Source organism: Argiope bruennichi, chromosome 6, assembly GCF_947563725.1.
Source record: "Argiope bruennichi chromosome 6, qqArgBrue1.1, whole genome shotgun sequence".
Classification (NCBI taxonomy): Eukaryota; Metazoa; Arthropoda; class Arachnida; order Araneae; family Araneidae; genus Argiope; species Argiope bruennichi.
In genome coordinates this window covers 52,633,185-52,659,778 of record NC_079156.1, presented here as the reverse complement: position 1 = coordinate 52,659,778, position 26,594 = coordinate 52,633,185, and the positions used below count along the sequence as shown (strand labels likewise).

General features: G+C 29.8%; 1 protein-coding gene across 2 annotated transcripts in view; it reads right to left on the bottom strand.

Moving 5' to 3' along the window:
• Positions 1-1,293: 1,293 nt before the first annotated feature.
• Positions 1,294-26,594, bottom strand: part of LOC129972200 (thyrotropin-releasing hormone receptor-like) — a 245,738-nt gene continuing 220,437 nt past the window's right edge. For both annotated transcript variants that reach the window (XM_056086233.1, XM_056086234.1), the window contains exons 3-4: positions 12,565-12,753; positions 1,294-1,604 (exon numbers count right to left, since the gene is read on the bottom strand). In XM_056086233.1, the coding sequence (XP_055942208.1) occupies positions 1,446-1,604; positions 12,565-12,753 (348 nt within the window). In that variant the 3' untranslated portion in view covers positions 1,294-1,445. The remainder of the gene's footprint in view (positions 1,605-12,564; positions 12,754-26,594) is intronic.

Below are 26,594 nucleotides of genomic sequence, written 5' to 3'. Positions count from 1 at the left end.
CCTTTAAATTGTTATATTTTTATTAAATCATAAAATACATAGAATAGAGTTATGTATGGAACAAGAAATGGGGCAAATGACCATCATGGCTTTGCTGGTATGTATGCACTCCTTTGTCGTAATTTTCCTTAATCATGTTGCATAAATGGGATAGAATTTCATTGATGCAGCGTTGAATTTCCTTCTTCAATCCACACGTGCTTATAGGCTTGTTGGTATAGACTTTGACTTCAAATAATCCTGTAAAAAGAAATCCAATGGTGTTAATCACACGATCTAAGGAGCCAATTCTCAAAATTTCGAGCTAGGGCCGTGAGAATTTTATTATTTTTGAAATACTCTTCAATAATGAAAACACGTTGTTCTATTGTGTAATGCTTCATTTTTATTGACACTAAACTATTAGCAGTCAAACGATCTTTTTTAAAAGGTTTGTCAACACGTTACTGCACGAATGGGTGTAAATTGAAATCTTATATTAATTTTGGGGCACTCACTATAAAAAAATGTCAGCAGTTGCAAATTTGAGTAATATTAGGGAAGAAGTAAAAATCAATTTCTTTTCCTTTATAGGACCAAAGCAATATTATCTCTAATATAGGGATGATAAAGCTCGATTGAAATACTATCAAAAGTGATAATTTAATCAAATTAAAATGTAAAAAGGTGAATTTTAAAATGAAACCTTTTATTTAAAAAAAACCGATTTCTTCAATTTTTGAGTAATGTTTTTATTATAGTGCTTTTTATTTAACTGAAGAGCTATCACTGCTAAAAGTATAATTTTTTTAAATGAGCAAAAATATTTTCTAAGGAATGATTTAGAAAAATATTGAAATTATCAAGATTCAGTATGTTTTTTTTTTAATTTTCTTATAAATAAGAGCTGTTACCATCCAATATTTCATATGATTAGCATTTTTGGCATATAATGTCTAACACTGTAAATGTCAACTGCTCATTTACTAAAAACCTGAAGAAAAATTATTTGATGATTCAAAACTGCAGAACTACAAAGGAAAAATTTCGATCTTATATCCAAACGATTTTTTTAAATATCAGAACAAATTTTAAAATATTAATTTAAAAAATATTATAATATTTATAAGCAATGTCAAATAATTTTAAGCAAATAGAAGTTTAAGAAAAATATTTAATTTGAATAAATATGACAATAAAACTGATAAATTTTTCAGCTATTTTAATTTAATTTAGGACATGGCAATTATGATCATGGGCAATAAAATAGTATTCCGTTGTGACAATTAATAATAATGTATCTGCAGTTAAGAGAAGTAACATGAAATGTGCATTTCTAATTGAAAATCCCATCAAGTAGAATAGAAACCACCACTTAAACACATTTGACACAGTAAAAGAGGTTGCCATAGACACCAATTTCTGAATTAAAGTGTTTTATCCGGATTGCAGTGAATCGCATCACATCACAGAATTTGCATTTGTTCCACTGTGCATGACGTAATTTGTGACGTCACAGTTTGATGCTGACGTCGAACGAGGGATCCAGCAACGCTGATGTACGGTCCCCGAAATTTTCGCTTGGTTTTCCCGCAGGAGAGCATTATTTTAAATGCTCGCCGGAACTGAAAAAAACAAACACATAAAAGCTTTTAAAATGTAGGTGCAAAAATGATAAAGATAAAACTTTGTTATTAGTAAATAAATTAAACATAATGAATAAAGTAATAGGTAACAAAAAAGCGGTAACTAATTGCTTTATGTTATTTTGCACTTTCTTATGTATTAACACACCAATTGAATCCAAAATTAGATGCAACTCTTAAATTTTGATCACTACTGAAATCAGAGTAATTAATTCTTTAACAAATTGGGTATATATGGAAGTGGCTCGAAGAATGCAATGGAGAGGAATATATGTCCTCTTCGGAAAGTCCAGGATATGCTCGGCAGAGGATTGCTGACCGCAACTTTCTGCCCTCTAGAAAGGAGAGACTTTTAGTGAGGAGAGGCGCTTGCCAATCTGGATATTGTCGTTCGAGAAGCTCTGTCACAACTGAAAGCAAACGAAGAACCCGGCTCTTTGCCCACATACCAATAATAATATTTAAGTGCATTTATTAAACAAAAGGCGTGTATTTTGAATAACCATTTCATTTGGCTCGAAAGGAGCATCATGGATATCAGGTTATTCATAAAAAATTTAGCTGAAACTAAACACAAACAAAATTTTCAGTAAAACAGCTGGCAGTTAGTAATAATATAAGAAATGATCAGTAAAACCATAGAGAATGTAGCGCAAAACTTCGATTTATTGTTGTTTTCGCGTGAGCCTAAAAAATGACAATGCTTGTTTGCGATCTCTCAGTTATTTTGGAATGTTTTTTACAATATGTGAGTAGAAACTTACAATATCGAGGATATGCAGAATTGCTAAGTCGACCTCAGAGAGACATGCCAGTGAAGAGACGACTTTAATCTCTCTTCATCATAAATTAAAAATTTTCTCTCTTGTGAGAATGAATCTTGTGAGTTACTAGTCTTGCAAGGCATTTATCTTAAACTGTAATATTGCCGCATTAAAAAGAGACAGTCGACTCCCCATGGCCGAATGGTCATAGCACTGGTCTCATAATCAAGGGATCGTAAGTTCGAATCCCGCTGGAGACAATGCGACTCACTGTTTGTGTAAATATTTAATTCCTTGATTTTATGTTTTCCTTTCTTTCATGTTCCAACAGATTCTGTACCTTTCTTTAATTTACCAGATAAGTGTTCTGGACTTTTCTCACTGTCTCCAGAAAAGTATTCTGGAACTTTCCCTGTTAGTATAAAAGCAAAACATCTGTCACTCACTGTGTTCTCAGTTCAGAGTTAATAAATTGGTTTAGCTCTACTTCTTGTGTGTGTCATTCAGTTCCACAATGAAATCACCTACGGGACAATACTATAAAAATACATTGTCTGACGTAATATAATTATGGAAATCAGACTACATATCATATTTTAATGAGTCGTTTTGGTTTGAGTTATCAAATTCACATGCAAGAAAATATACAAACAAGTGGACGGTCAACACTTTCATCAAATGAATCCGAAATCTGATATACAATTATTATTCTACTGGTAAAATTATAAGTTAAACTTAACCCACCTATTTGAATTTGTGAATTATCGTGTCCTTATAGACATATATGAGCGAACAGTGTTCCTTTTAAAGGTTTTCATGTAAAATGAGATGGATAACTGAATTTTTGGTAATATTTCGACACATAAAATTTCTTTGCAAATTTTAGATGTTATAATCGCAGATAGACATAATTCCAAAAGATGTTTTTTAATACGCAGGAAGTCCTGAAACATGGAGAGTCATCAAAATTCTGAAGTCAAAATTTTACATTTACAGTAACTTTACTTGTAAATTTCATTAATTAAAGAGAAAGTAAAATACAAATTATAAATAACGTCTCGAATATAGACTTTTATAAATCCGGCTTTTTTGTTTCCAATTATCTATTCCGCTTTCCGAAAAATCGACATTTTGTGAAAAGTATAATATCTGAAAAAATATTACCATTTTTCCAGTCATTCTCAACATACATTCAAGATTTTTACCGCTTCAGGAACAATTCTTCTTATTTGAATTTTTTTATTTGTAATTCTTCTCAGATTTATACGATCTTTTTTTCTTTCGAGACACTCAAGCAAATTCCGATATTACCGACCACTTAGCGATTCAAAATAAAATAGAACCTGACAAAGTTTTATCATTATCTGTTATAACATCCATCCTAACACACTATAAAGGAATGGCCTACTATTTAAAGAAATACTACAGCAAAAGCCCATAGATACAAATGCATATTTTAAAAGCACTCTTTGCAACAAGTTTCCTAAAATAATGATGCCCCTGGGAAAAATTCAAAATTGGTCTTTATAACTCAGAAATATATTATTCAAATAATGTTCCATAGAATCCGGAAACGGTGCCTTTAATATATCCTGGAACAGCAATCCTCAGCAGCCAAATGTATATTCATACCCTGACTTTTAAAACATATTTCCATAAAATACAGCAAGTGAATGCTTGAACTAGGATTGCTTTTCCTCTTCATTTGAACTTAGTAAAAGATGAAAAGACTGTATATGCATAAATAATTGGAAAGTATAATATTCGCATGTCATTGTTGCTATTTGCATTTAACTTTCGCTTGCTCCATTGGTATTTTGCTAAAATAGTGTAAATTTGTTTCATATGGAGCCTTACCCGAGTTTAGCATACATTTTTAATAAATCCTTTCCGGGAATTATATCAGGTAATAACTTTAGCTGCATCTGAAACTTCAAGTTTCTCTTTATGTTACTTTAAAGCAACCAACTATAATCATCTCAGTATAAGCCTTCTAATATGTCTTTTAATTTACCGCTTGAAAACAAAAATGTCATATTTAGATTATTTCTTGTGGGTGTTTTGTCTCATGGGATTTCAACTTGGTTAAAATGAAGGAAGCTATATTTTTATACAATGATCGTGAAAGATAAGTTTTGTATCTAATACAGTTTTTGAAGACCTAAGAAATATTTATTTGGAAGTTATATTTTATTTATCTATTTTGAAAGCACTATAGATACAAAAAAAACAACAACAATGTAAGGTACCATATATCATAACACAAAAAAATGATGAATAACCAAAAGACAAAAGAGAGCGAGTTATAAATATATATCAACTTTGAATTCAAATAACTTTTAAGCGCTGTAGATAATATTATAAACATTTTATATTGAAAAGAATATGGCAAAAGAATTTGTGAAATACGTTTCGAAAAAGAATTTTCAGATGTTACATAATATTGTAATTTCGTCTGAGAATCGTTAAATAAATGATAGAAAGTTTTTTTGTTATGGCTCTATAACACTATTAAGTTTTTTTTTCAGTTTGTTTTAAACTATATACTTCATATGGCCAGAAGATTAGAAATCTCATGGTTAAATATAAGGTGAATACAATGGAAAATATAGCGTATCAACATAACAATAGGAGTATTTACAGAAGAAAAGGAGTGGGCCTGTAGTGAAGTAATTTCTTTTTATATCCTCTCTCATTGTATTCTTTCGTAGAGACATCTATTGAGAACTCAAGAAGTTATTTCAGTTTGAATTTATAATTTATTGAAATGCATGCTTTATTAAAAAACATTAGTGATTTAGTTGTACAAAAGATATAAACAATTGGCATAAACGTCTAAATGCAAATTAATATCTAATATAATTTGTGTATAATGAAATCTCTAAATCTAAATTAAATCCTAATTTATACCTTAATTAACCCATATTAATTTCATTCTAAAATACTTTATTTCCTGATCCATTCCACCTTTTTTATTTAATTAATGTTATACGAGCTCTATGAAAATGCCTTAAATTAGCGGTTTTCACGCTCCGAGTGAAAAGATAAAAATCTGTCATGTAAGCAAATTCTTTTAGAAATACCTGGATTCCCCAATCCTAAAACTACATTGCAAAGAAATCCCTGACAGACCCTAGTATAAAACCACAAGGAACAATATTTCTGGCCTCTTTCGCTCTTTTGGTTTTGTAACGCTGGTGAACGGACATCAGTTTTGTCCGCGCTTTACATACATAATTATGCCTCCTGGGATGGAATAAAACGAATTTTAAAAATTCAAGAGTGTTTTTCCCCTCACCCACAAAACTATTCAAATATATATATATACTAGCAGACCCGGCCACTCGTTGCTGTGGCTAAGGTTTTTGTAATATTATATAGTAGTAAACTATTCAAGGGAAACGGTAGGAGAACACCAGTCATGGGGACCACCATGCTTTTTTACACAGATGCCATTTGTAAAAAAAAACATGGGGACCTCCATGATTGATTTTCTACTACCGTTGATATTGAGCAAAAATCAATACAAAAAAAATAAATTTAAATTTCTTTATTTTTTGTTTTCAAGTTTGTAACAAATGAGTACATTACAAAGTTGTTAGTAAAAAAACACATAACACTTAAACTTATAAATGAGGTAGGTAGGGCAGATAGTTTTAAATCTTTTATTAATGTTTATTAATAAAAGATTTAAAACTATCTTAATGTTTATTATTTTGAATTATAAATACTTTTAATTTCAATTTAATTTAGCCCTAATCGGTGCACAATATTTTTGGTTAACCTGTCTTTAGCTAACTCAAATAGATTTGACGGTTTTCCTACACGTGAACATTCAACATATAGTTGCCCATGAAAAAAACATGGATTTTCCAAATCTAAACCACAAATGGACATTGTTTGGCCTTGAGACTTATTTATAGACATGGCAAAAGCTAAACGAATTGGAAACTGTAACCTTTTGAAGGGTATCGTAGATTCTGGTGGTATCATCGGAACACGTGGCAACAGGACCACTTCTCCTTTAAACTTTCCAGTTAAAATGGTAGCTTCAAGTATATTTCCGGTGATCTTTTTGATGACTAAACGCGTACCGTTGCATAATCGAGATGGATTGAAATTACGCAGGAGAATAATAGGTGAACCAATCTTTAATCGAAGGTTATATGGTTAATTTCGTCAACATCAACATTTTTGGCTGCCAAAATAGCCCGATAACTGAGCCAGTTATGATTCAAGTAATTACTCTGTATATCCGGAAAAATACTCTGAATCAATTCATTTTTCCCTCAAGAACAGTGCAGAAATTGTCTGGCAGTTTAATGCATTGCGTATTTGGTTGCAGTTCTATTTTACCGTTCCCAATATCTAGTAATTATTCAGAAAATATTTGTGCAGATGGATCATTTTGCAATTGTACGCGCATGTTTATGGCCAATCGAAGTGTTTCAACACTTCGCCATAAGAATGATTGTTTTAGACATGCATTTTAATTAAAGATTGTTGAACAATGAAGCACTAATAATTAAAAATCAAGAAGAATTGCACTGTATTACTTTTACTATAATATGAATTCAATTTATACTTCAGTCTAAATAACACGTGGTCGGCTATGCTAATACCAAAAATTGAAAAAGTAAGAACAATTGAATTTCATTGTATTGCGTTTACTACGAAATAAATTTAACTTATACTTTAGCCTCAGCAACACGTGGTGGTTATGCCATTAAATTGTAGCTTATGTGAAACGTTGGTACTTTTAACACAGCGCCATCTGTTAGAATACTTACTCAATCCAGTCAACAGATACCGCCATCTGTTAGAATCGCTTGGAGCTAACAGATAATTGTGACTGTCAAATAATGAACAAATAATTTGTTCCTTCTTAAAACCTTCCTTCTTAGTATAAACCCTTTATGATGTATAATAAATCCTCTAACTTCAGTGATACCGATTCTGGCTTCCTCAGCTTAAAGGAAAGATTTTTTTTAAAAAAAAGTTCTATATTCCACACATGAAGTTGCCATGAGATTTATTCCGTCATTGATACATTTGTCTGTTGCAATAATTCAGAATTCATTTACAAAATGAAATCAGTTTCAGAAACATTTATTAAATAATGATAAGCATTGTAGCTGAAGTGAATGATAGCTGAGTTGATAATAGCTGACATAACTTGATACGTACATGCAGTTTATTAGTAAAGAAATGAAAAACTGAAACGATTATTGTAACCATTTTTTATTATCATATCTTCAATAATTTATATAAAAAAGATTAAATTTCATTTAGCATACAAATGATTTAATATTTTTTTATTATCCGATTAGAGGAACTTATTATTGGCTCGTTCACTTACCTTTTTTACGATATGCTTAACAAAAGAAATAAAATCATTTAATTGAAAATTCAATGAAGGTAACAATTGTTATTGCCGTACAACATTTTTCTTAGTAAACAGTCAAATAAAGAATCGGAATTCATTCAAAACGAAAAGTAATAATTATCCGTGTGCACCTCCAAGTATTTTTCCAAACTTCTTTAAAATTAAAAAAAAGCAGAATTTTAGTATGTTATATTAATCAGTGATCCGTTAAAACGTTTGTAATTAATCATTTTCAAATAAAATATCTTATTTCTGAGAATTGCCACCGTGCACAGTAATACAAAATTCAAACATAAGATCGTGATACTTTATCCGTTGCAACGTATCAAATTTATTGTATGCATTAAAAAATAATTGTGGAAAATGATATCTTATTCCTGAGAAACGTTTTCGGATAGGATCATAAATAATTCGAACATTCGGATTCGAAACGTAACGCAAATGCGTGAGTTTTTCTACACCAGTTGGGGTAACGCTATGCAGATTCGAAATTTTTAATTTCCTTTATTCTGTTTTATATTAATTCAAAAGTACTTAAGAATGAACATTAAAAAAATAAATAGAATCGTTTCAAATAATCAGCCGAAAAATCTTAAGCCTAGCCTCATGACTGTTGGGAAGAAGAAAAAAAACTGAAGCCGTACTCATTTGGCGGTGGGGAAAATGAAACGATTTTTTTGGCGGGAAAGTTAGTTTTTAATTAATAATTAAAATTCTAATTAAAAATTCAAAAAAGGGCTATCCTATCTTTTAAGTTAGATCAAACTGCACACGGTGTGCAAATTTGATTAAAATCGGTTAAGTAGTTTAGGAGTCCATCGCGGACAAACAACGTGACACGTAATTTATATATATTAAGATAAGATTGGCGGTGGGGAAAATGAAACGATTTTTTTGGCGGGAAAGTTAGTTTTTAATTAATAATTAAAATTCTAATTAAAAATTCAAAAAAGGGCTATCCTATCTTTTAAGTTAGATCAAACTGCACACGGTGTGCAAATTTGATTAAAATCGGTTAAGTAGTTTAGGAGTCCATCGCGGACAAACAACGTGACACGTAATTTATATATATTAAGATAAGATTGGCGGTGGGGAAAATGAAACGATTTTTTTGGCGGGAAAGTTAGTTTTTAATTAATAATTAAAATTCTAATTAAAAATTCAAAAAAAGGGCTATCCTATCTTTTAAGTTAGATCAAACTGCACACGGTGTGCAAATTTGATTAAAATCGGTTAAGTAGTTTAGGAGTCCATCGCGGACAAACAACGTGACACGTAATTTATATATATTAAGATATATAATATGAAGGGTGATTATAATTAAAGTTCCCCTATAAATAGCATCCTACAACGCAAACGGATGAATTCATTGCAGCAAAATTTGGTATATAGACAATACACGAGATGTGCTCACGGAATTTCGAGAAAAAAAAAACTAGTTCCAAAATGTCCACCAGAGGGCACTTTTTCCGGAAAAACATTAAATTTAACACAATAACCGACCGAAACGGAATACAGAAACAATATTAACTATCCAGAACAAGAATTATGAGTAATAAAATGTAAAACAGGGAAAAACTGTTAGTTCTAGGAAAAAATGTCGAGATTTGCAGAAGAGGAAGCTTTACAGGTTAGAGTTAGAAACAATTGCAGTCGTTGTCATGTTTCTGTCGATCTTTCCGGCTGTTATGATGACGGTATCTTGTTGCGACGGTGCTGCGATTTTGAATGACTTAACACTTTAAAGGGCCATTTTTTTTTCTAGTCATATTACGTTAAAATATTTTTAGGCTTGAAATTAGAATAAGAAAAGGGATTCATTTAGCTTATTAGATAAATTTAATTTGATTGATTAATTAATTAATTTGGTTCATTAATAATTAAGTAACAAGTCAAGACACATCATTTGTCTGAGATAAAGAACTGAAGCATCTAAGTTTCTGACTTACTAAAAAAATGTGTCAGAACTGATGCCAACCTACATAATTCCATACAAAGATTGAAATATTTGGTGGGAAGCATACTTCCCACGGTCCTAGAAAGGATTAAAAAAGTCCATAACGCTTCATGTGCGAAGCATCACAACTGATCAGTTACGATCTGCTGTTGAACACACTGTCCATCGACTTGAAATCTTGCTCGTAAATGAGGGTGGTCACACGGAGCACCTTTTCCTACATCATACTCGACACGATTAACAACTGCTCCTTTTGTGTCGTCCTCATATGTTCTTGTTTCTGCAAATTGAACTGTTTTTTTTCCCCATCAATATTAACACAGTGCACTTACTTAATGTGGTTCGATGACAAGGTGATCAGAAACTAGTCAATAAATGTTAACACTTTATTTACCGAATTATGTTGCCATCAATTTTTCAACTTCATTTTTGCACCAGTAGTTAAGTTTTCTTGCAGAATAATCCCAGGGAACCCAAGAAAAATAGTTTAATAGAAATATCTTAATTAATTTAATCATTAATTAAATATTTTCAATTCCTACTTTTAGCTTATATTAACTTCTTGCTATTTGGGTTACATTCACCGTGTTCTTTAGAGTACAATCTGCAAAAATTGTCATATTACGAAGAAATTAGCCAGATTTAAATGGTACTTTTAAGTACCATCAGTAAATAAAGGGTTAATACTGTTTCTGTATTCCGTTTTGGCAGCTTATTGTGTTAAAATTAACGTTTTTTCGGAAAATGCGCCCTCTGGGGGACATTTTGGTACTAAAAATGTTTTTTCGAAATTCCGTTAGTGCATCTCGTGTTTAGACTTTATACCAAATTTCGTTGCAATCCGTTCTCCCGTTTGCGTTATATGATGCTGTTTATAGGGGAAGTTTAATTATAACCACCCAGTATTTATATATATATATATAATAATTTCCTTTCTTTCCCTCTTATTCCTATACATTTCCTCTGCCACTAATATCGTAAACCATTTACCAAACTGTTCACAACTTTGATTACTCACATCATTGCATTACTTTGAATAGGATTAAATAAATTAAGCGCCTTTATAAGAATTCACTAATCTGCTTTGTGCAAGACTTAATAAAAGAAGACTATTATTATTTCTGCGGTACTTTTCTAACAAATAAATTTAATTTTTGAAATAGGCGGGAAAATAGGATGCAAATAAACTCTACTAAAATAGAAAATGAGATATTGTTTATGTATTGGCACTCGATAAAGCAGATCATTAGACTTACAGCAACTAAACATGGCGCGTATATAATTTGAAAAATGGAAATATGCAGTTCAGAGAGAATTTTGAAATTTCAATTGATGAGATTGAAGTGTTTTTCTGCGATAAAATTCAAAAATATTATTGTACAAAGTTTATTTTTAAAAGTCAAAAAATTATCATTTTTATAGTACTAATTTAGTTGCTATGCAATGTTTTCTTGAATTTCAGAACTTAAAAAAAATATTTTCTCGCCAGTTTTAATAATAGATTTAGCTGTTGTAGGAAATTCAAATTCGTTTCATTGTTTCATCAAAATACTGTTATTTTCTACCATTAGGGATGGGAGAAAGATTCTATTACTAATATTTGCGCAGTCTGCATGCCAAATGATAAAATGAAATTACGTAATCACAATATAAGAAGTTCGATTTTAAATAGATTACTCAGACATTTAAGGTTTTAATAGCATTGTGATGTCATGGGACTGAATTTTATAAGTTCACATACAGAATATCATAACAGGAGTAAAGCTATCCAAATAATGATTCTTAATATCTATCCCATGTTGATTCTTCGATATTATTTGTTCAGGAAATTATGAGCATCAAGTTTTGCATAAAAGATTTAATTGATATTAAATGCAACCAATATTTCCGAAGGACCAATTGATGACTAAAGGTGATAAGTTTCTATAAAAGTTATTTTCATAAAATCTCTTAACTTCTATAAGATCGTTGAAATTGTAGGATTATTATTTTACAGATTTAAATTCTATGAAATATATCTTTTGAACTCAAATGCGAAACATATATACAGCAACAAATAATCTCGTCATTGCTGGGTATAACAATTAATAGTTTTCCGCAATGCAAACACATTTACAAAATAAAATAATGTTCATATCCTGCATAAAATTTATTGCAAATAATTTTCCATAACAGTTGTTTAAAACTAAATTCTATTCAAATACAGAATCATACTAAGATTATTTAATTTGATGTTTTAATATCACTCTTTACTTTCCTCTAATTAATTCCAAATTTTTTTTTAGATTTTAAATGATTTTAGTGAATGCTGATTTTGTCAAATGTGCCCTATATATTTCCAAGTATTTATTTTTTTGCAAAACATTGATTTTTCTTTATTTTTAAGTAAAAATAAACAAAAGGCATTTTAAGGCTTATAAAAATTTGTTGAACCAACTTTAATAATAATTTATCAATGGAACGAATTACCCGGTTAATCATAAAATATTTTGTCAAATCATGGAATTAAACTGGACCCAGTGAGAACAACTACCCAGACGGAGGGCAACTGCCAAAAAATCCAGCTTTACGCTATTAAGTAGCAAATAAAATTAAAATATTCTTTTAAGAAGAGATATTTGTCATTTTTAAAATGTAATACTCAGTCTCAATAATAAGATGTGGTAAATGTTCTACAAAATTACTGCGATGCAACTGATAAAATAATTTAGATAAAATATGAAATTTACATCTCGTTGCATTTTTTAGAATACTTTGAGTCGCAATAACCACTTCTCTAATTAGCAATAAGGGCTGTCATTGATCGTTATCTATAGTGAGTAAAATTCTCACCTTGATGGACATGACATTGTAGAGAATTGGATTTATGGCGCTGTTGATGAAGATCATGGTCTTGCAGAACATGAGAAACCAGAGCTCCATATATCGGTGAATAGCAAACGAGTTGTACACGACCAGAACTCGGTACGGGAGCCACAGGGTAGCGAAGACGGCAACCACCACTGCCAACATTTTCACCACCTAAGAAAAAAAACAGAAGAAATTCTGAACAATTGAAAAATAACAAAGACAAACAATGTTAAATTAGACTTGGTTACCAGTTATTTCATGCTAGAAAGGCACAGAGAAAGTTCTGTACAACTGAAAAATAACAAAGAGCAAAAAATATTAAGTTAGAATCAGTTTCGAGTTATTTTATGCATCTTCACGGAATATTCAAACTTTAACGTCATATATACATATTTTAACATTAACGTTTGTATTAACATTTATTAATTACACCATATTTATATGCAGGAAGCTTCAACGGGATGGACTATCAAATGGGTGATCATTCCATTTCAATGTAGATGCCATACCACAAAAATGAGCAGCCTCGAGAATAGACTTGAATATATTAATTTTATACCATAAAATAATATATATTTAAAAGAATAGAAATTGCTTTAAAAATTATCTTATGCTTCCAAGCAATATTAGAAATTCGAAAATTAATGAAAATAGATAAAACATCGTGTTTTCCCCTTGAACATAATGCCATAAAGACTGGATATAAAAAAAAGTTTTTTCTTCAGTGGATTTTAGTTTTTACGTTCAAACACTTTTGTTAGCAAAAAATAACCAGCAGGAGTATTCTCCCAGAAATTGTTTCGCATATTCTCCAATCCTTATCTCCTTTACTGTCAAATAAAATAATAAGGACAAATACCTTGCATGGCAATAGAGTCGCTAAATACATACGTATCCCTATGGCATTATTAAACGAGAATCGCTCAATACATACGTATTCCTATGGCATTAGTAAACGAGAATCGCTCAATACATACGTATCCCTATGGCATTAGTAAACGAGAATCGCTCAATACATACGTATCCCTATGGCATTAGAAAACGAGAATCGCTAAATACATACGTATCCCTATGGCGTTAGTAAACGAGAATCGCTAAATACATACGTAACGCTATGGCATTAGTAAACGAGAATCGCTAAATACATACGTATCCTATGACATTAGTAGACGAGAATCACTAAATACATACGTATCCCTATGGCATTAGAAAACGAGAATCGCTCAATACATACGTATCCCTATGGCATTAGTAAACGAGAATCGCTCAATACATACGTATCCCTATGGCATTAGAAAACGAGAATCGCTCAATACATACGTATCCCTATGGCATTAGAAAACGAGAATCGCTAAATACATACGTATCCCTATGGCATTAATAAACGAGAATCGCTCAATACATACGTATCCCTATGGCATTAGTAAACGAGAATCGCTAAATACATACGTAACGCTATGGCATTAGTAAACGAGAATCACTAAATACATACGTATCCCTATGGCATTAGTAAACGAGAATCGCTCAATACATACGTATCCCTATGGCATTAGAAAACGAGAATCGCTAAATACATACGTATCCCTATGGCGTTAGTAAACGAGAATCGCTAAATACATACGTAACGCTATGGCATTAGTAAACGAGAATCGTTAATTACATACGTATCCCTGGCTTGAACGTAGCATTTTTATTAAATCTATCACGAGAATGTATCTGACCTCATTTTGATGGTCCATTGACTTCAAAATATGATACGAAATTTCAATTGTACTCGCAAGATATCATGCCGTATTTCATCGATTTAATCAATGCATTTATGAGTCATTGCATTTATATGCCTGCGAAAGTACACACCAACACAAGTCAACCATTTCATGGATTGTTTTAAAATTTAATAAATATATTTTTAAATGCTAAACCCGTGTGTCAAATTTCATTTTTCTAGGTCTTTGTGTTTTGTAGTTATTGAGTTCATTAGTAATCAAACAGTCACACATACAGATTTCCTGTGAATGGATTTTGTCATAATTCCATATACCTAATTTCAACCGTCTGGTTCAAAGCGTTTTAGAGTTATTGTGTTCTCAGACTGACAGTGAGACATAATCTTAAAAAAATATGATTCAGGAAAATATGAAATTTGAAGATTAATCAAAATCTTAAGTTCGAATTTTTTTGACGATTTTATTATTTCCTCTATACTTCATATATGAGAAGATAGGAAGGTATATTTACAGATCCCCATTTATTCCTTCTATTCAAGGATATCCCCTAAATAATTCCTGTGGAAATGTAGTTTTTATATCAGAGTGCATAAATAGAGCAAGTAATCTATTTAATCTCGCATGCGATGTCTAAATCCATCAACAATCTAATACCATTCCTTTCAGAGTTATCCTATTAGTAAAAATACAGGGAAAAACGACTTACTTCCCTTCATAGGAATATAAAATTTCATAAAGAGTATTACGATTCCGAATAGCGCCGATTTAATAAAATCCAGTATTTCAAAGAAAATAAATAAGGATTACAAATTGAAATTACGAAATATATCCCATAAAAAATATAAAGTTAGATATACAGATATCCCTCAAAAAGTATTTTATTTAATGATATAAACTACTTGAAAATAAATTTATATGTAAAATAACAAAATATGTATAAATAGAAATATGCAACCCCAAAAAGGATTCGAGTACAATAGAATTTATTTATTACGCTTTGTATTCGAATTCCAGACCGACGCGATAACAAAGAAAATCGTGAATCTGAAAGTATTGACGTGGGATATTCGTAGAAATTTTAAAATTTCTGTCTAGACGAAAACTCATTTTTCCACCTGTCGTATAGATCCAAGCCAAATATTCCAAACGGAATTAAGTTTTCTTTTCAATTATGTCTCCTTGAAGATGTTTTTGTATATCTAAATATCAGCTAAATTCCATAAACGTCCTTTTGGCTTTTGTAAAATTTAAAAAGTTGATCAAACAAAAATACTCTTGGGATATGGAGTTGCATCATTGTTATTTAAGCAGAGTTTGTCAAAAAGATAGTAGTTAGAATTACAGGTTCGGATTCAACCGATAAACGTCTAAGGATGATCCTACTTGAAAAAAAAATAGCTTTTGCCATAAAAAAAATGTGTTGTAAACTCAAAGATGGATCTCTATAGGTGGCTCAAGGTATAGGAATTAAGTAAACTAAAGGAATGTAATGGATAAAAAATATGATTCAAATCGATGGGATACAAAGTCACAAGAGAACAGCAAGACTTCTATATGATCAACGGCAAAGAAATGTGAATCGGTTCAAACTGAAAGTCTACTATGCCCTTTATTTTTTGGATATAGTATGCAGAATTACGACGGAGGCAGAAGAATCTAAATATAATTCAACATCACCCACCACACAATATCTAACAACATGAATTCACTCAGGGCTTGTATGGTGATGGGATACCGACAACATGGGTATCATAGCTGACTTCTCCGATACGCCTTAAGGCACATGGAAAAATCTGAATGATCATAGGCCATGATAGCATTGGCGGGAACTGAGATTAATTTCGAAGAGCTATCACCGGCCAAGGTACAACCTGTCCTAGGGGAGACATATTCCATCATCAGTAAGAGGTAGTCACCTCACATCATTTTAGGACGGCGAGAACCAATCATCATTCAGGAAATTTCGATAGACGATAATGCCAGAATTAAATTACTCTAAATGTCTGTTGTTGATATGACGTACTGTTTGCCATTATATTTGTCGAATTTTGATGATGTTGCTAATGCAAGATTACAGTAGCAAATCAAGCATTCTCATTTTGACGCGGCTTAGAAGTTTGGAGGCTGTGGCGAAACCGAGGATATTGTAATATGATAGCGTGGATTATTCCAAAGAAACAGTCCGATTTTAAAACCGAATTGGTTTATTTCTTTTTTGAAACATAGGAACAATTACTACATTACACAAATTTACAAAGACTAACATTTAAACATGAAACATTTTAAATTTTAATAAACTATTCCTTCCGGTGTTCCCTTTTCACGCACACCACATCATTCCGCTCCACGCTTCTTTCTCCACGTTGCCACTCGGCACCAACTAAATTTAGTTTTTGTCGCCATCTCACCAAAGTGTCTAGTCCTTCAGTACTTTACAATATCATCATCTAAATATGAGGTCTACTAGTAAGTATGAGATCTGTTTCAAATAAGTTTCAGTATCTTTTATCAAATAGATATGAAAAATAGTTGTAGGTAAATATTGTAATAAAGACAGGATGAAACTTTCACACACAATTTTCTTTAATCAACTAGTTTAGACATGAAAAGAAGCAAATCTCCTATTTAAAAAAAAGCTATGTACTCTTCTTTCTGACCTAACTTACTATTTTCCATAGCGTGATACCCCTTCGCAGAAATTATTTTAGTGCATTATTTTTCATAGTGTCCTTATATTTTGACAATGTATTTTTTTGTAAATAATGACGTATGCAAAACAATAAAAGTAAATTTTCATTTTTGATTATATATTGGTCTACGATTGATTGGTCTTTGATTATATATTGATTGATAATCGGCATTTGTGAATAGAATCTAAAAACCTCTTTTTTTCTTTCTGCACTTTTTTTTCGATTCATTTATTCAAGAAAAAAATTAAACGTGAGATCATGCATTTTACTTTTTATGTAAATTTTAGTTGCAATTTTCTAATTGATAAATTCCATTTGGATTGGGAAAAGAAATAAGATAACATAACTATATAATTTAACTTCTGATCCTATTTGGTATAATCCACAAACATCCAAATATTTAAATAATGTTGTTTTTTTAAAAAATAAATCATGGCTTTTTTTATATGTATTTGCCATGATAAAATTTTCAAATCTTATTTACGACGTGCGCTTATGCGAGTTTATCTAAACAAAAAATAAGCCCGTAATTGTCCCGTAATCATTTCTAAAAGCAGATTATGGTTAAATGCATTTTTAGTGTATATTTCATTACTAAACCTAAACATCCATCCATTTTTATTAGCATATGGCATTTTCGTTACATATTTATCTGAGATAAAATGGGATTCCTTGTTTGCGGCTGTTGCTGGAAGAATGCAATAAAAATATTTCAGTTTAAAAAGAAATTAGTAATTTCTAACGAATATTTTAAATCTGAGCACGGAAGTTGGTAAAAATGATGTTTCTAAATTTATATCATATGTAAAATGTTTCTAATAATCTTTATAGTCTCGTTATATCTACAACTCGGAAAATATTCCAAAATTCTTCTAATATAATTGCGAGTTATTTGACCAAATGTCGGATTACTGGTATATATTCATTCTATGAAAGTCAGTAGCATTGCAAATTGGATTACCGTTTGAAATCGGAAAAATTGATCCAAAAATAATCTAAGATCCTGCCTAGAATCTGGATTCTTGCTGAGTCAGAAAGTAGTTGTGGGAATAGTTAGTAAATAATGACCAAAACCATTCTGGGACAAAATGTTGGACAAAAAGAAATAGTATTTGTGGAAAAGGAAATCTAGTATATGAAATTCTGTATAGTGATCCACCATTATTTCAAAAATAAAACATTTTAGTTTTGGCCGGTATTGGTAGATTTGGGTACAGCTGAAGAAGATGAATCAGATATATAAAGTCTACCTTCTGGTAATACACTTCATTAATATTATTCAAAAATTGGAAGACTGAGTGTTGAAGCATCAATTGTTTCAATCAGATTGGATGTGTATTTCCACCTGAGCTGAAATATTGAGGCTATTAAATCTATTAATCACCAATAGGCATATTAATAAATTTATAATTAAATATACATATATTTTTTTTTCAAATCTTATGCAATTTTCATTTTTGCCATTATCTATTTATTAGTTTCGTTTGAAATAAATACTGAAATGCAAATATAAATATTTTGTTTTTATTTCATCTAAAACTTAGTGTTGTAAAAAAAGGGTTGTTATTGTTGATGTGTGTGTGCGTTTAGTTCTGTTTTTTTTTTTTCTGTTTTTGTTTTCTTTTCTGCCACCTTGTTTCAGTTGCGTTAAACAATTTTTTTACAAGCAAAATTTATGTAAAATCCATTAATCGTTTGCAGAGTTTTATTATTGTTTCTAGCGATTTGAGTTTGTCATTTTCTTTTTTGTTTGCATTTTTAAAATTGAAAAAATTCGGTCTGTATATAAACGTTGTTATTCTTTTATATTATTGATGGTTAATTGATAATCACATTTTTTCATTTTGTTATATTCACCTTGCGAAATTAATGTAATTTTTACAATGTCTTTATATTTGATGCCAATTTTTTCCACCTTGTCTTCTGTACCACCACTAATGCTTATTAATCTTCTTCCATTCTGGAGTATTCTTTAGCAGGTGGGTTGGTTAATTTGTTTAATCTAAAGAGTTCAGAAGGCTTTTGTTACTGCCAAGTGAATGAATGGAAATTTTCCAATTTTTTTCTGAGAGAAAACGCAAATGTGGATCAGTTTCCCTGGAATGACTTCCCAAAAAAACAGCTAACTACTAAATACTGGAGTTGTCAGAATTACATTTTAAGTATAACCTAAGTGTTCCAAAATCACTGTTACTTGCAGAAGATCAAAATATTCCCTTTGTCTTGATTTTTTTTGCTTACGAATTTTTAGATATGTTAGACAAAGTGGGATTAGAAAAATATTAGCGATTTTTTTTGTCTAAACACGGGGATGATACAAATGCTATAACATTCAAACAATGGGATTTCTCTTACTATTATCAGCTAATATGCCTTTTATCTAAGCATCCTATAAATAGTTTTGTTTTCCTTGCACAATTTTAATAATCCCTGAAAGGCGGTTTGATTATTTGGTGTAATAGGAGAAAAACTAGTAGATTTCAGATAAACAATTGGATTACATATATTGTTAATAAATGACTGAAGAAGAAGAGAAAGTAATTATTTTGTTTCTTTACAAGATTTCTTATTTTAAAAGGGTATTTTTTTTTTAATTTGTTGCACAGATTTAATATCTATAGTATAGATACTTGCCAAATTTTGAACCAAATCCAACTACGGATTAACTGTTTGTAGGTCTGTCCTTTCAGAAGCATGTAAACGCTATATTCAAAAATGCAATGACTGAAATATACCAAATTTGGTATGGGATTCTGTGACTACAAATGCCTACTACAAGTCAAATTATGGTTCTAATCAATGAGAAAAATGTGTCTAGGCATCCAGAGTGCAAATTTGATTTTCGGGCACTTGTGTATTAACTGCATGTAATGGATTAATTGCCAAAAATCATTACGACAGATTCAGTAAAAATGCTAGATTCATGCAAACTATTTATATTAGTGTTATTTATCAAGGCCATACAAGGCATTAGCGATCTTACTAAAATCCAACCATTTTATGAATATTTATTACAGATTATATAAGAAAGTGTTGGGAGGTTTTAGTTAGTTATATTAACGTCCCGTTTTGAAGCAACACTTGGGCTATTTTGGGACGGACCGCGTCATTTTGAACCGTGGTCAGATGACGAGGACGACACCTGAGTTGGCACTCCCCTCTCCACACCACACCAGCGGGAGGACGTTTGGTCAGGACGGATTTAACGTGCAACCCTTGCACGACGGTTCTTCGGTGGAATCGGGTCTCGAACATGAAACCCTCCGGTTCCGAAGCCGAGACCTTACCACCAGGCCACAGCGGCCCCCGAAAGTGTTGGGAGAGTTCACTCTTTGTTTTTGCATCGTTTAAACCATCCACTTGATCTTTATTAAAATGGTTGTTAACAAATCGGATGAAACTATGCATAACTGAAAATTTATGATTGATATTTTAAGGTGACACAGAAGCATCTAAATATTTTTTTTAATTTTAATGTTTGGAGTTATATTTTTAATGCATTTTATGTAGAATAGTACTCTATAATTATCTTCAACAAAAATTGTTGAATTATTTCTAAATGTGTATAAAATTATTATTTTTAAAAATTTTTAAAAAAGTTAAAAAATTTAAATTTTTAAAATTTTTAAGATTTTGTTTAAAAAAAATGCTTATTTTTCTGCAAAAATTTTTCCAGGTAGCTAATAATATACAACTTCCTCTTGCTAATGATATTTTAGCTTTTATAAATTTTTTTTATTATGAAATACAAGAAATTCTGAAAAGGTCATTAATTTTGACTTGAAAACTTTTTAAAGGAAGTACGACACATCTTAATTTCGAAAAACAGTATGTAAGCAAAAACACACCAAGGTTTAATATGAATTTAAAATTTTCATTCGTCGACATCATGATATAAAATTTATCCAATTTGCCTGTAAGTTCTATAAAATGTTAATTCATTTATTCTAAATTATTTAAAATATAATGTCGTAAAACATTTATTGAAATAAAATTCTATACCTGTATAATGAATATACAAAGAAAGAAATCTACAAATGATTAATATTTTTCAAATCTTAATCATAACTTTAAAAAAATAAATACGTATCTTTGAGTTGATTAAATGTATGTTTCTGCTACTGACATAAATTAACATCTTATACAAAAACAGAAACACATTAATTTTCATTGCTTTAAAGCCTTTGTGTGTCAAAAATTATAAACAAACAAAAACTAAAAAAAAAAAAAAACCTTGAATTTAAAACTGATAAGCAAAATTGTGTGTCGACAAAACTGGCTTATTTCATTTCAGTTTAACTATGTGAATTTGCAAATGGTGGAAAAAAATAAAGATTAATTTATTTTTTTTTATTCGGCTCTAGCAGATGATCTGAGAAATGGGCGTGGCGATATTGTTCTCTCTCCCGTCATGTATCAACAAATCTTTATACTTCAAACACTAACAAATGGCCCAGTAACCGCTTTAATTACTTATTATCGACTGGCAACAGTGAAATGTAAATAAAATATCGTACGAATTTCAGATTGTTTCATTGATTATATTTACAGTTTCATTGAGTTGAGCACTTCACTAAGTTTATTGATGGTGCTGAAAAATATTATTAAATGTTTTGGAAAGAATTCGCCATGTCATCAAAAAAGTTCATTTAATTAGAAGAAAGAAGCGTCACACAGAAAGATTAATCGAGTGCAAAAATAGGCTTCATCGCATCGGTTGGGTAATTGTTGACTTGCATTTAGAAATTGTTGTTCATATCTTCCTAAACAATTATCGTACAAAAAATGTCTTTGTATCATTTTAAGATAAAAAAAAATTAAGGAAATGAAATTGATTTCTTTAAATAAGTAAAATTTTTAACTGTTAATTTTAATATTGTTTAATTCAGTTTGATACACTATGTATTTAAATATTATACTGGAATTTAAACTTATGAATTAAAACATTCGATCGCTTGCTTTTTCCAATCATTTCATTTTCTCTTTTATTTCACTAATATATATATTAATCTGCAGTAAATTTATTGAAATGAATTTCTTTTTCAGTTCATATTAAATATCAAGGCGATTTGTTTAAAAAAATACGTTCTATTTCAGATAAAAAAGTCAAAAATCTAGACAAACAAGTTGGTCGCCAAAGGCAGCTAGTTTTCAATAACTTAATAAAAAATACAGAGACAGCTTTAAAATTTTGCAGACACATTAAGAATGATTCAATTTATCATAGCCAATAATTTTTTTTTTTCGATTTTTGTATGATGTTTACATGATTACGATTTAATACATTAAAGAACTGTATTGCCCCAATGTATTCAAAAACGATATAGATAATTTTTTTTTTTACTTTTAGGAAAACACACACTTTCTTTAAAATAAGAATTTCATACTAATGATCTTAATAACTAACCAGCAATTAAAATAACTCAGTAAATGAAACTCTCCATCAATATTTGCATTCCATGTAGGAGTCTAAGATTTCACTCCGAAAATGCAACTATAGAAGAAAATCTTCCCATACATAATGCTAGGGCAGAAAATTTATGAAGTTGGTAAAGATGGAATTAAGCTTCATAATTAAAGCACTTCAAACACAAGAGCAAAAAGAAAATATATAAAGAATCTAGACTACATTTTTTAAAAATTAATTAGAAGAAAGCTAATACCCAGTTTCTTTGTAAAGGAATTCGCTTCATTAGCGAGGAGGGGTAATCTTTCTTTAGGTTTTTGAAACAAAGTCTCAAGTTAAACATTCTCGGTCTGGCCATGTTTGAAAAAGCATTAAATGCTTTTTTGGATTTATTTTGTGTTTGCTTATTTTATATTTTTAATTAAAAAGCATTCTGATAGGGTCTTAATGAGGCGTTGTCTTAATTTTGCTGTGATTGTTAACTTTGAGTTAATTTATTTAATTCATGATATTTAATTATTAATTGAAATATACAGAATGCCTATTTATATTTTTCTCGTTTATCATTAGATTCGTCACAATCCTTGATTCATTAATAATCATTGCAATGATAAAATATTTGTTTTATACAATTCAAAGGAAAAATAAATTCTTCGTTTCCCCCTTCCTTTAAAGATATAAGAGCCTTCATTAAAAATTCTAAAATTTTTATTTGTCGGAACTCTAGTAAAAATTATATTCAATGCATTCACTTCGATTCATAATGGTGTATTTAATACTCAAAAACTGCAGGTCAAATAACTATTAATGTTCCTTAATTAAATACCTAATTGCATGTGCATAAATAGTATAAAATAAAAAATGTTTAATTAGTACTCAAGATGTGCAATAAAAGTAAGGATTTTCTTACTTTTACGATAAGTTTTTTATTTTAAAATTTAATTGTTATTTCCAATATTATGTAACAACATATCTTTGAAAAATTCTAAATAAAATTTAATTTTTTTTAAATAAATAAAATTTAAACTTTTAAATGAATTTGTATTAGTTGCATTAAATTTGATTATTAAAAGAATTTTGATTCTCTTGAAAGATCTATAAAAGGCATTTCACTGTATTGAAATATTTCGCATTGAATATATTGATTATCGTTTTCTTTTTGAGATCAAAAATTGTACGAAAAAGTATTAAAATGTGTCCAAGAATTACCGCAAGATTTGAATTTGCCATTATTCGCACAGCAAAGTATTGACAACCTTATTTTTTTTATAAAACCATTTGATATCTGATAGTTTTTAGGTTTTGTAAAAATGGAGCGTTACAAGATAGAACAACGTATTAACGCAAGATTTGAATAAAATAAAAAGAACAGTTTTTTCTTTAAATTGTTATATTTTTGTTGAATCTTAAAATACACAGGATATGGTTATACGGAATAACACACAGGCTAAATGGCCTCCACGATTTTGCTGGCATATACGCACTCTTTTGTCGAAATGTTCCATGGCCTTTTTGCATAAATGTGGCTGAATTTCGTTGATGCAGCATTGAATTTCCACCTCCAATTTACGCGTGCTTGTGGGATTGTTGCCATAGACCGCTGACCACAAATAACCCCATAATATGAAATCCAATGATGTTAATGATCACATGATCTAGGGGGCCAATTCTCAAATTTTCGAATTGCGGTTGCCAGACTTTCATTATTTTTGAAATTTTGTTCCACAATGAAAACACGTTATTCTATCGTGTAACACTTCATTTTTACTAACCCTAAACTATCAGCTATCAAATGGTTTCTTTAATAGTGTTGCTAATATTTTACTTGCACGAATGGTGGCAAATTCAAATCTTGCGTTACTTTTAGGACACCTTTTAGTAAAAGGAATATCTTTTGAAGAATATAAATTAAATATTAAAAAAAAAGAGTTAGGCATTCTGTTCTGAAGATAATAAAAATGCCACTGAACTTAATTTATTAAATATCAATCATAATTAAAGAAATTACTGTTTCAGTATTAAAACTGAGCACAGAAAATATCCCAAAATTTATTACATATTGATATTTTTGTTGAAAATCTAATTGATATACCAGCATTTTCGTGACTAAAATTTTTCTTATATAATATTCTTAACGTAGAGACAACTTATGAATAAAATGCTGTAATATACAAAAAAAAACTTTTCTAAGAAATATTTAAAATAAAATGGATATAAAATTAGTTATAGAATAGTTCAAAATCTTAAGTTGCACAGCATAAAATTACCTATAAATATCCACATTTCAAGAACACAGATTTAGTGTTAAATTTTCTAAAAAATTTATAAGAAATGAAAGAAAAGTTGCACAAAAATGAAATTAAATAAAACTAGTATTGACGAAAGGTTAAAATTTTTTTAATTTTAAGACAGAGGAAATTTTTATTCGTAATAAATTCCTCAGAAGCTTCTGTGGAGAAAAAGTAAAAATATAGTTTACTTATCATAGCCTGTAGATGTTTCATTTGCTCGCGTTTTCTTGTTCCCATTTGAGCGATTGATTTTTACCTCCTTTTAGTCATTGTTAAAGTACTAATCAAAAACAAATTAAATTCTCATAAAATGATATGCAATAAAATAAAATAGAAATTTATAATAATAGTGGTAGAGTAGATCAAAGTTAAAACTAATTTTAATGCTACAGTTTTTTTCAAGAAATTATAACAATTGAAAGAAATACTGTACAGAAAAAAATTAATATCATTGAAATGGTAAAATTTTGAATCTTAAAATTGCTTTAAAATATGTCTTATGGAATAATTTACCCTGAAATGACTCTGGACAAAACATGAAATTTTTGCCAATTTCTAATTTACTGAATATTTAATCTATTTTTTTTAAATTGAAAAATTTTGTATTATTTTTTCTTGTGATTTAAATACTAAGTGTGCAAAATTTGTTTGAATTGTCCGTCATTATTTAAAAGGAGAAGAGGAGCATATATTCATATATTTATGCTGAGTCACAAATATTTTCATTTATATTAAGATTTTTCTTTGCTTCAAATGTAATCATGTGGGAAATCATTTGCTTATTAGCATCATAAATAATTTTATTAACCTTTGTTGCTGCCTGATAATGTATTTTTGATTTTTGTACTTTTATGGATTATACTTTTAATCTGTATTTCAAATTCTCTTATGAAATAACGCTAAGCCTTCGTTATCGAGCAGGTTCGCATTTTTGTACCGTACATCTACCAGACGAATTTATTAACGCTCCAATGAAGAAAGAAACTATGATAGGAAATATTGCTTTTTTAATGCATTCGTTCATAAACTTTCTGCAATTATAATTCCATTTATTATCTTTCTCTTTAAAATATTTAATTTTTTTTTTCACTTGAAATATTTTCAAACATTCTGATGGGGAAAAAATTTATTTTTTTTACATGCTTTTTAACAAAGCATAATACTGATAAAAAATCTTAATTCTTTCGCTTTTTTAAAATAATAATTTTGAATTAAAATCACTAAATAATGTCTTTTTTATTTGTTCAAAGTGTCTTAATCCGAAAAGAATTAACATAAAGAATAATCACCAATGCCTCCCGGAAAAGTTCAAAACTTTCACTACATTGCCGAAAAGAACTTGCGTAAAATTCATTTTCAGACAAGATATTATTTTTAGAGCAACAGTTTGTGACAGCGCCATCTTGCGGCTGGCAAGATACTGCTAATGAAAACATTTATTGTTTTTCATCTTATTCGAAGAGCAAATTAGTTTTCTGTCCAAGTCTTCAAAAATCCAAAACTGGTTTTGCTGACAACAGCTTCTGGCGAATTTTTAATTGATTGAAAAATCTTTGGTGGTTAATATACGTTGTTTATCCTGTTTCGAATCAACGCATGTGTATAAAATTAGAATAGAATGATTTTTTCTTATGAAAAATCTTAAAGAATTAATAAAGTTATTTTCCAAGTTGTTGGGTTTTTCCGTTCCTGTTAAATGATGTTTGATTAAATAGCATTAAAATATTTTTTTGACTAAACACCTTCGTTTGTTAATATTTACTTAATTTCAAGAAACACTAAAATTGCTAGTACAGTAGCAGAAACTTCTATAACGATGGAAATTACTAAGCGAATTTAAATGGGCTTTTATAAATTAAGATTTTAAAGAATTACAATAAGTAAGTGCTAATTTTTT